Source organism: Eriocheir sinensis, chromosome 4, assembly GCF_024679095.1.
Source record: "Eriocheir sinensis breed Jianghai 21 chromosome 4, ASM2467909v1, whole genome shotgun sequence".
Classification (NCBI taxonomy): Eukaryota; Metazoa; Arthropoda; class Malacostraca; order Decapoda; family Varunidae; genus Eriocheir; species Eriocheir sinensis.
The window spans coordinates 18,793,789-18,805,766 of record NC_066512.1 but is presented as its reverse complement, the minus strand read 5'-3'; the positions used below and the strand labels follow the sequence as shown (position 1 = coordinate 18,805,766).

At 45.5% G+C, this 11,978-nt stretch overlaps 1 protein-coding gene across 3 annotated transcripts in view; it reads left to right on the top strand.

Annotated features, from left to right (window-relative positions):
• Positions 1-1,649: 1,649 nt before the first annotated feature.
• Positions 1,650-11,978, top strand: part of LOC127009372 (acetylcholine receptor subunit alpha-like) — a 93,005-nt gene continuing 82,676 nt past the window's right edge. For all 3 annotated transcript variants that reach the window (XM_050882405.1, XM_050882413.1, XM_050882395.1), the window contains exon 1: positions 1,650-1,692. In XM_050882405.1, the coding sequence (XP_050738362.1) occupies positions 1,666-1,692 (27 nt within the window). In that variant the 5' untranslated portion in view covers positions 1,650-1,665. The remainder of the gene's footprint in view (positions 1,693-11,978) is intronic.

Below are 11,978 nucleotides of genomic sequence, written 5' to 3'. Positions count from 1 at the left end.
AAGAGGTCAAGTCATAGGCAGGAGGAAATACAGACGAAGGAAGGCTGTTCCAGAGTTTACCAGAGAAAGGGATGAAAGAATGGTAATGCTGGTTAACTCTTGCATAAGGGGTTTGGACAATATAGGGATGAGCTTAAGTAGAAAGTCGTGAGCAGCGGGGCCGCGGGAGGAAGGGAGGCATGCAATTAGCAAGTTCAGAAGAGCAGTCAGCGTGAAAATATCGATAGAAGATAGAAAGAGAGGCAACATGGCGGCGGAATTTAAGAGGTAGAAGGCTGTCAGTAAGAGGAGGGGAGTTTTCTTCTGTTCAGTGATTTTTATTTTGTCTTTCTGTTGTTCCAATTTTTGTTTTGTTTCGCTTTGTCTTCTTTTGTTCCATGATTTCCTTTGTTTTCCTTTGTTCCTATATTTTTTGTTTTTCCCTCGTTTTCTTCAGTTCCGTGATTTCTTTTGTTTTGTCTTCCTTTGTTTCATAATTTATGTTTTGCTTTGTTTTCTTCTGTTCCATGATTCCTTTTCTTTTGTCTTCTTTAGTTCCATTATTTTTGTTTTCCTTTGTCTTCTTCTGTTCCGTGATTTCCTTTGTTTTGTCTTCCTTTGTTCCGTGATTCTTGTGTTTTCTTCTGTTCCGTGATTTCCTTTGTTTTGTCTTCCTTTGTTCCGTGATTCTTGTGTTTTCTTCTGTTCCGTGATTTCCTTTGTTTTGTCTTCCTTGTTTCCGTGATTCTTGTGTTTTCTTCTGTTCCGTGATTTCCTTTGTTTTGTCTTCCTTTGTTCCGTGATTCTTGTGTTTTCTTCTGTTCCGTGATTCCTTTTGTTTTGTCTTCCTTTGTTCCGTGAGTCTTGTGTTTTCTTCTGTTCCGTGATTTCTTTTGTTTTGTCTTCCTTTGTTCCGTGATTCTTGTGTTTTCTTCTGTTCCGTGATTTCCTTTGTTTTGTCTTCCTTTGTTCCGTGAGTCTTGTGTTTTCTTCTGTTCCGTGATTCCTTTTCTTTTGTCTTCCTTATTTCCGCGATTCTTGTGTTTTCTTCTGTTCCGTGATTCCTTTTATTTTGTCTTCCTTTGCTCCGTGATTCTTGTGTTTTCTTCTGTTCCGTGCTTTGTGTGTTCCTTTTCCTCCGTTTTCTTTTTCTATTGTCCATTTATTTTCGTTTTCTTTTCCCCTGGTCCGTGATTCCCCGCTGGCCGCCCCGCACTAAGTATTTCTGATAACACAACATCGATGCTAATGAGATCGTTAGTTATTGGAAACTCATTGCACCAACTAAGTGAATGTTGATTGCATTCTCTTCCCTAATTGATGTGGTGCCGCCGCCTCTCCGTTCCTCCGCCCCCTTCCACCTCGCCCCCTCAGCCCCGCCCCCCTCTCGCCCCCTCCTCTGCTGGCTGGCGTTTGCAGCATCACGATCACCTTCATCATTATCTTTATTATTGTCATTATCGTTATTATCGCCGCCATTAAGAGTTATTATTACCACCACTTAAGCGACTCCCATCTCCATCACTGCCACCATGAATACTACTACTACTACTACTACTACTACTACTACTACTACTACTACTACACACGCACACGCACTCACACACTAGCAAAAAAAATAACGTCTCGTGTTTGCCTTGTAATAATGGATTTTCTTCTCCTCCACAGAACCTCAAGAACCAGATCATGACGACCAACTTGTGGGTGGAGCAGGTGAGTCACTCCTCTCTCCATATTTGTTGTTTATATCGCCCTCTATAATCAAGGGTATGGCAAGGAAGAAGAATATGGGTAGGGATTAAAGGAGGAATATGGGATGAATGGGTAACCAGAAGGAGGATACAGATATAGGTTTTTAGGTTACATTGCATTACTGTTGTTTTTATCGTTCTCTTTTAACAAGGGTATGATTGGGATGAAGAGATATGGGGGAAGAGTCACGAGGGAATGATGGGTGCAAGGGTAGGCAATAAGAGTGTACAGATTTCACGTGTTAGGTTATAGTGCATTTCCGTTGTTTTATTGTCCTCTGTAATCAAGGGCCTGGCAATGGTAGAGAGACTTAAGAGGAGTGTTGGTGGGTGTAAGGGTAGGCAATAAGAGTGTACAGATTTCACGTGTTAGGTTATAGTGCATTTCCGTTGTTTTATCCTCCTCTGTAATCAAGGGCATGGGAAGGAAGCAGAGGTATGGGAAGAGAGTCTCAGAGGAGTGTTAGGTGAAGGGGTAGGAAGTTTGAGGCATAGATTACATGTTTTAAGTTATATAGCATTATTTGATGGGATGGTAAGGATGAAGAGGTACGGCTAGAGAGTCAAAGAGGAACATTAGGTAGAAGGATAGGGAGTAGAAACAGATTTAATGCTTTAGAGTTTAGATCATATTGCATTCTTATGATGGGATTATTTACCAAACTCCATTCCCTCCTCCCACTGCCTGGCTGCCTTCCTCTCTGTCTGTTGGTTACCCTCCCCTCCATGCACGCTTTCTATATTCTCATTTATTTTTTCATTTTTGTTTTAGCAGTGATTAATATTTTTACCCTGGATATGGCCTTGAATATTATAAGGGTTCCATTTAATATACACACAAAAAGAACAGTTATTTGCATTTACTGGGAAGGCAAAGACTGCTCCCCTAACCCGGCCATTACCAGTTTATATTTACTCGCATAAAACAGTGAGAGGCCGCGTGTTCGTCCCCCAACAGTTAATGACACTTCCTCGGTAACACTCGTCTGTCACCCAGGTCACCCAGAGAACTCTAGAACACCTCCTCCTCCTCTTCGTCTGCCTCCTCCTCGTCCTCGTCCTCCTCCTCCTCATCGTCTTCTTCCTCTTACTTCGTCCTCGTTCTTCGTCGTCCTCCTCCTCGTCCTCCTCCATCTCCTCTTTTTTTCTCCTCTTCATCGTATTCCTCCTCTTCCTCTTCTTCCTTCTCCTTCTCCTCCTCCTCTATCTACTACTATTTCTCCTCCTCCTCCTCCTCCTCCTCAACCCACAGTGGCACAACCTTCGGCAAGTGGCACCATTTTGTCTTCCCCTCACCCCCCTTCACCCCCACTAATACCTTTCACGACCGCCCTCACCACCCACGCCCTCGCCTTTTGTCCATTCCCCTTGTATAGTAGTGCCTGGGTCCCCCCTATCCACGAACTCCCTCCCACGCCCCCGCCCCCTTCCGCTCCCATGTTCCCCTTTCTCCTTGTCCACGACCCCTCACTGCCTCCCTTTACCCCCCCCCTCTGCGATGGACGTACAGCTGTCATTGGGGGTCGTTTCGGCAACAAAGACCAGACAGCAGCCCTTCATCGCCCCGGCTGTTTGGGTCTTGTCCTTCGGGAGCTTCGGGGCTGGTCTTGTTTCTTCGATGTGGGCCCCTCCGCCGCCGCCGCCGCCTCCACTGCTTCTCCTCTTGTTGCCGTCTCGCTGTGAAAGGCTGAAGGCATATACGTCTTTCTAATCTTCGCTGTTGTTTGTCTTCTCTGCTGTTTTCCCTTATTTGTTTCTCTTTGCTTGTCTTCTCGCTGTGTTATGTATTGTTTCTTTATCTCTGTGTTCTGTTCTTTGCTTTACTTATCTTTTTCACATAGTGGTATATATTCTTTTTTACTTCTTTTTTATATTTTTGCTTATGATATTCCACACTTCCACCCATTTTTCTTAATTTCTTTCTCGTTCACTTTCTTTTCTTCTTTCCTCTTCCTTCCGTGTTTCCTTTGCCTCTTTCCATACCTTTCCATAATTCTTGCTCTAATACCGAATCTCAAGGAGGAGGAGGAGGAGGAAGAGGAAGCGATAGCCAGTACAACCACACCAGGCACTCACAACACACAGTCACCACCTCAAGAGCTCACAAAACAGCCTATTACTACAGCACATCAACGACTCTTTTCCCCTCCAAGACACACCCATGCTATATACATCCAGTTGGTCTTGTTTGGTCTCCTCACCTCGTAGTTCCTCCGTGAAAGATGCGACTGTTTGTCCTCCCCAAGACCCTGTTGTGGAGCCTTAACTCTCAGGTCCTAATGGATGGGTGTGACCTTCTGTACCCTCTCTTTCCCACCCACCCATCCATGCCGTTCCGTGACCCTGACCTCAGTTGCTCCGTGTGACGTATTTGGTGGTCTTTGTCTTCCTTCTCCTCCTCCTCCTCCTCCTCCCCCCTCCTTCTCCTCCTCCTCAGCCTCCTTCTCCTCCTCCTCCTCCTCCTCCTCTTCCTTCTGCTACTGCTTCAATGTGTCTCCCTTCTGATTTTCCTTTTCCTATCTCCAGTATCTTGTCCTCTTCCTATTTTTTTCCTTCTAATATTTTAATACCTTTTCTTTTTCTGTACCCTATTTATTCTGTTTCTTCTCCTGCTCCTCCTCCTCTTCCTCCTCTATCTTCTCCTCCTCCTCTACTTTCTTCTCTTCGTCCTTTTTCTCTTCATTTTACTTTTCTCTACTTTTCGTTTTAACTATTTGTCCTCAAGCTCCTCCTCTCCTACTTCCTCCTCTTCTTCCTTCTTCTCATCCTTCTGTTTTTTTTTCTGCCTCTTGTCTCCTATTTCTCCTCCTCTTCCTCCTCTACCCTTAATTCCTCGGCCATCTTCTCCCCTTCTCTTTTAATTTTCCCTTTTCTTTTCCATTTGTTTCTCCTATTGTCCTATTTTTCCTTCTCTACCTCCTCTTCCTCCTTCTCTTCCTCCTTTATACCTCTTCCTCATCTTCCTTATTTTTTCCCTTTTAAGTACTCGCCTTTTTCTTATTGTTTCTCCAGATTATCCTATTTCCTCATTTTCATCCTCTTCCTCCTCCTCCTCCTTCTCTTCCTCCTTTACCTTCTCCTCATCTTTCTTCTTCTTTCCTTTTACGTAATGCCCTTTTCCTATTGTTTCTTTAGATTATCCTATTTCCTTATTTTCCTCCTCCTCCTCCTCCTCCTCCTCCTCATTATCAGTATCAGTATTATCTTTATTATTAACAGTTGTCTTCACTTGCTGGCGTCGTCGGCTGCGTCTGGCTTCCCCTCGCGCTAATTACCTTGTTTTTCATAGCGCGTCGGTGTAATGCGACGCACCTCTTAGCGCACGACAGGAATATTAACCTGGCGAGGAGACCGGTAATTATTGGCTTCGTCACCACCACCGTCACCACCACCTTCACCACCACCACCGCTACCACCTTCACTACTGCTACCATCGCCACTACCTTCAGATTATCACCATCTTCATCCCAGCTACCTCCTCCTCCTCCTCCACTACTATCAATCTTATCTCGTATTCTTTCTCCTTTTCCTCCTCCCCCTTCTCTTTTGTTTTCCTCCTCTTCCGCTCGTTTTTCCTCCTGTTTTTCCCCTCCTCCTCTTCCTTCTCCTCCACCTCCACCTCCTCCTCCTTACATTACTCCTCATCTTTCTCATTTTATTCTTGATCAAACTCCTACTTTTATTCCTCCTCCTCCTCCTCCTTCTCCTTCTCCTCCACCTCCTCCTCCTGCTCCGCTTCCTTCTCTGCCTTTTAATTTTTCTTTTCCTTTCTTATTCCTATTTGCCCTATTTCTCCTCCATCTCTTCCTCCTCCTCTACCTCCTCCATCTCCACCACCTCCTCCTCCTCCTCCTCCAACTCCTCAACAATCGTAATCATGTCTCGGCAGTCGTCCCCGGCCGCTAATCACCCCGAGGTAATGAGGAGCGAGGGGGAGAGAGTGGGAGGGAGGGAGGGGGAGGGTGGCAGGAGCTCATTAGCCGCCTCGCTCAAGTTACTAAGGTGGGCGTCGGCGGCTGCTTGATGATTCAGGTGCGATCCTTAATGGTGGCTCAGTTTTAATCGCCTATTAGGGTGATCTCTTTAAAACTGTGTTATAGATGAGTCCTCCGCCTTAATGTGTTTCCAATTAATTATTATGCCATCCAGTAGACGTGCGCCGCCTCCATGCCCGCCGGGAAGCTGCAGGAGGGAGGGAGCGGGAGGAGCGTGGGAGTGGAGGTGATGGTGGTGGTGGAGGTGTGTGGAGGGGTAAGGTGGGGGGTAACAGCACGTGGCAGTAGTATCAGTGTCAGTATGAAGGAGGAGGAGGAGGAGGAAAAGAGGTATCAGTATCAGGCCTCTCGTTTTTTTTTTCTTTCTTTTGTGGGAGGAGCGTCTAGCGGTCTTTTTTTTTGTTGTTGTTGCAGTTTTTTTTTTTTAGCCCTTGAGCTGCCTCCTTGCTGTAAAAAGTAGTAATAGTAGTAGTGGTGGTGGTGGTGGTGGTATTAGGTGGTATAAAAGTTGTATAAAAGTGATGCTGCGTCCCTTGTGTGTTTAACGACATGAAAATAAACAAATACATACAGCCCGCTCCACGCCTACGCCGACACCCTCCCTGGCGCGGCAACACGACACGCCAGGACCGACGGGAGGAGCAGGTGGGTGGTGGATGTGGACATGAATATTTGTGTTCTTTGTTTTGAAATAAAAACATCCTGAAATAAAAGCCTTCACCGCAGAGCCATTCTAGTGTGCACGGGCAGGAAAGTGAGCCAGTGTGACGAAATGCTCCCGTAACTGTATTTCTACTTTAAACACACACAGGAAAACAGGTTCACGGAGTCCTGAACACCAAGAAAAATGTTTGTTGGTGAAGGCGTCCTAGAGTGATGAGCTTCGTCTGCGTCGTGACTGATGCTCGTACTGCGCACATAAGCTTTGACTACAACATCAGGGACACGAGAATTCCACCCACCATGCGAGGAACCTCCGGAAGGGACGTCTGCCTCGCTGCGCACAGCAGGACGCCACGAGTCACTCCTACAAGCTTGCAAACCCTTCCCAGTAGCGCAACCCTCGAGGCCGCGTGATATTGACAAACTTGGAGCAACTCAATCTTTCTGAGTCACTGACAGCCAGCAAGAAGACGGAACACTCCCAAAGAGGTTGGAGGGGCCCCTGAACGTTGGCTGAGTGCTCGCTCGCCATGTGTCGCAGTTACTTTGAAGGAAGATTGGTATGACTGAAGGAAAATAAAGGCTTTCAGTTGGCTTACAGAATTGCCCTTGAAAAACAAAGAAACTTGGGAGCTACTGGGTTATACGGATACTTTATTTTTTAGGTCTAGACTCCATGTTGACCTAACCATGATGTAGTTATGAAAATAGATAACAAGCAGCAAGAGCATGAATAAAACATGAAGGGAGTATTGGGACTCGACGCCCTCACAACACCAGGCGGGGTGGACATGAAGGCGACGCATTTGTATTCAAGACAAGCTGATGATCCCCATAAGAAAAGTCATCAGCCCGGGAGCTTCGTCGTCTTGTGGAGATGCCGCGCCTCGCCCTCCCTCGCCAGTCCAGGCACGGAGAGAACAGCACCGAGGGCCATCTTAAACATTTCGTCGCCCCAGCACACATATTTGACAAGGCTTTCGTAGGAGTTTTGGGCATTTCCAGGGGTATTTAATGACCCTGGTGGTAGTTTGACCCTTTTTCTGTACCATGAACCTAAAAAAACACTCAAGAGAACCCGATTGCTCTCCTTTTTAGCCTTTGGAAATGGTTGATGTGAGAGGCGGAGGCATCTGAGAATACCGTCCCTAGGTCCGTCTCCGTCCCGCTGACACACTTAACAACTCGTGCAGAACAGTGGCGCATCACCCAGCGGGACTACAGCGTATCAGAGCCGTGTTATGAGGTGCTGGGGACACGCAGATGGGAAGGGAGATGGTTACGCCTGCCCATGCCCTCGTTGGCGGGAATAAGGTCGATGGCTCCGAAGGGACAGCCACTGCTCGTTCGTATAGTTGAGTGGATGTAGCAAAAAACAGTAGTCGGAGTAGTGGTGGTGGTGCTGGGAGGGGTGGTAATAGTAGTTGTAGTAGTAGTAGTAGTAGTAGTAGTAGTAGTAGGAGGAGGAGGAGGAGGAGGAGTAGAAGGGTGTGGAGGAGTTGCTGATGTTAGTAATGTTATTGTTGATGATGATGCAGTTGTGGTGATAGTAGTGTAATTATTTTAAGTGTAGTAGTAGTAGTGGTAGTAATGCTAAGAAAATGACAACAATACGAGCATTGGTAGGGTAACATAATTTGCCTCTTATTTATATTTTCCTCGTGCTGGAGGTGCTTGTTCTCTCCCAAGCCAGTCGAGCCTTTACATCCCCTCGCCTGTAGTGAGGGTTGTTGGCGCTCAGTGGTCGTCTTTGCGTGGTTGCTGCAGCCCCGAGCCAGCACTGCCAACGGTACTTTGAGGCAGAGGGTCACGACGCGAGCAGCTTCGATCCCAAACAACAATTATATCCGCCACTCGCCGTGTGCACACTACATGCGTTACCCTGATTAATGAACCTCGCAAGCCATTCATAGGCGGCAACACTACGCCTGTGTCACAGTGCTCCAATGATCTGATCCGTAGGCGGCACTAAATCTGCAGAGATATACAAAAGGAGGTGGTTGTTGGAATGAAAAAATAATGAAGTCGTTTATAATTCAACAAACAAGTCGTGGCGGTGGAGGCGCCGCGTCCCCGGCCCGTGAATGGCAGCGTGTGGCCTGAGTCAACAGTCCTAAACGGGGCGGCGTGGACCCGCCCGCCGGGTTTTTGTGAACAGGGGGCGCTGAGCCCGGGCGGGGGGCGACGCGCACATGAGTGGACGGGGGAGGAACTTTAAAGGTGGAACGTGCAGGTTAAAAAAAAACTAAAAGATCACTTAATTGAAATTAACTACAAACTGTTATGGAAATTGAGGCATGCAGGATAGGGATTTTTTTATAATAAACAAACTCTTCAGAAAAGCAAACGAAAGCGGACACTTGCGTTACTGGAGATTTGAAAATGTTATTTTATGTTCTTTTTTTTTACAGTAGCAATATAATCTACTTATATATGATTATTTTGTTTAAATTTAACATCAATTACAATACTTTTTACAATAACATGCCTCCTCAATGATTTTTCATAGGAAGTAACATTGAGTATTCCATACGAGAGCTTGTTGTTATTTTAGTACAGGGAAGCTGACCAAGAAAATCCGTAATTCGCTGATCGCACAAAGAGAGAACAATTGTTAAAAGAAAAATTAATATAGGTTGGAAAGGTGTTGATATTCCCTTTTGGAAAGTTTTGTTATAAGAAAGAGAAAATACAGACGGAAAAGGCTGCTCCAGAGTTAATCAGTGAAAAGGATGAAATAGTGAAGGTAATGTTTATCTCTTGCATTGCGAAGGTGGGCAGCACAGTGGTGAATAAAAGTTGACATTCGTGTGTAGCGAGAAAACGGGAGAGGTGAAGGCAATTAGCAAATTCAGAAGAGCACTTAACTTGGATATATTGATGAAAGATTGAAAGGGAAGCAACATTGCCGCGGAATTTAAGGGACAGAAGACAATCAGAAAAAGGAGAGCTGATGGGACAAAAAGCCTATGATTCTACTTTGATAGAGCACACACACACCAAAAAAAAAAAAAAAAAAAAAATCTCTCTCTCTCTCTCTCTCTCTCTCTCTCTCTCTCTCTCTCTCTCTCTCTCTCTCTCTCTCTCTCTCTCTCTCTCTCTCTCTCTCTCTCTCTCTCTCTCTCTCTCTCTCTCTCTCTCTCTCTCTCTCTCTCTCTCTCTCTCTCTCTCTCTCTCTCTCTCTCTCTCTCTCTCTCTCTCTCTCTCTCTCTCTCTCTCTCTCAGGACCATAGCCCATGCCACCATCCTTCAAGCCTTCACACACATCTTCCCTGCACTCCCGCGTGACCTTGACCTGACCTGTCGCCCCCAGAGCTGTACACAAAGGGTCCGTCCCTCTCCGGTGACCTCCCCGCGCCGCTCCCCTCGTCGCCGTCAACTCCCCGTCAGTCTCTCAGAAGCGAGTCTTGATAATAATATTTCCCGGATATTCTCGTCCCGCTGAGCCTGACGCGGCACCGACATAGTCACTTCAAAGAGCGAGGCGAGGCTCATCATGTAAACCAGCAGCGTATTGCCGTCTTCACTCCCCTTTGAGCCGCTAACGCTATTAATCATGCCCCGCTCCCAGGCCTTATCTCGTGCCGCCAACACCACGCCCGGACGACGCCTCAACGGGTCGGGGACGTTCGCGACAACTATACACACACACACACACACACACACACGATGGAGATAAGGGGAAGGGGGTAAGGAGGGCAGAACAATAGGTTTACTTCGGGTGTTACTAACCTTCGAATCTAAAGAAATGGATAGGTACTTATTATTGCCGAAAACCTAATTCATTGAAAAAAAAATAAACTCTACGACATTTAAGTCACACTAATTAACAAACTGTCTCTAGTATAAAAATGTATAAATGATAAAAATAATAATGTTACTCCTAAATAAACAAACAAAAAAAAAAAAAACGTGAAAATAAATAACGCATTCGATTCACTTCAAACAAATAACTAAATGTGAACGCGCGTTAGACAACAAATGAAAATACACTCAACTATTGGAATCGCTAATAATTATGTAAAACAGCAGAAATAAACTTTGCATTGGTAACTAACGACAACAGGAAATAACAATAACCGCCGCACTCAACTCTCATGCGTGTGACCGCCGCTGCCCTGCTCATTTCCACGCGCATATATTCATCGCTATTCTTCGTGTGATAGATAGTATTACGGAAGCTTGCATAAAAGAAGACTCGGCAGCGATGGGATTGGATGATTAGATGGACGGAACGTGAATGATAGGAGGAAATGGAGACGGCATAGCAGGAACAGCGACCCCCATGTGAAAGATCGGTAAAGCTGAAGAAGATAAAAAGACACTGAGGGTTTTGAAAGCAGAAGAGGGATTTGTGTATAGCCTATCCTCTCGTCCGTACTCCTCCCCCCTCTCCTTTACTTACGGACATGTTTAATAAGGAGTTCGTCTTGTGTAACCTGTTCTTAGTGCATAGAAAACAACGCATTCTTTGTATCTTATGAGGGAGCAGTGATTAGCGTTTCTTTTTTTCTTATTTGTTTTTGCCATTGAGCTGCTTCCTTTGCTGTAAAAATATAGCGTCAATCTACTTTGTTCTTCGTCTTTCCGCTCACGACTCTTCTTATGGTGAATTCGTCTTGGCTATCCCGTTGTTTCTAGATAGGGAGCAATGGTCTAATCCTTATGTATATACCTAGTCTTTCCGCTTACGACTTTTGTTATTAGAAATTCGTCACAACCACCGCTTTGTTTCTTGAAAGGGTAAAGCGATTTGCGGGCTTATTTTGTTCTTTGTCTATTGCCCTTGAGCTGTTTCCTTCACTGTAAAAATATAGTCAACATCTTATCTTCCTCATCGTTCCGTTTTCATTTGTTATTATGAGAAATCCGGGACGCCTTTCACTTAGACTTTCCTTCAGGTCTTTCTGGCGAGGTTGGTGGCGGAAGAAAAATTTTTGGAAGCGTCGTTACGAGAGTCTGGCACAGCGGCGTTAAAGGGTCATTCATTAGCCTAAAGTGCGTCGAGTGTTTGCAGTGAGGCCCCAATGCCCCGTTACCTTTAAGGGCCGTTCCGCTGCGCCATTAATCAAACAAATTTTAGGTTATAAGTAATTGTAATACCGAATTCCTCGACCCTCCTTTCCGTGTCCCGCCGCGTTCTGTTCGCCGCATTTCACTCTCAGGTTTGTTTTTGAAGGGCATAATATATTTTTTTTCCGTGCTGGATGAAAAAGAATATATATTTTTTTTTCCATGCTGATATTTTTTAATTTTATGAAGACCTTGTTGAAGCATTAATCTGTTTCGCTGGGCAGTAATTGAATTTGCAGCCTCGCGTCATCAGCTCTGTTAAAAATTATGTGATTGAGTCTTGCCCGTTTGTTGTGTGTTTAAATCGTGTTTTTTTACAATACGGGGATGGTAACAGAGAGAGAGAGAGAGAGAGAGAGACAGAGACAGAGACAGAGACAGAGACAGAGACAGAGACAGAGACTGAGACTGAGACTGAGACTGAGACTGAGACTGAGACAGAGACAGAGACAGAGACAGATAGAGAGAGAGAAAACCCTTGTGTATGTGGAGAGGAGACTCCCTTGACAGTACCAAC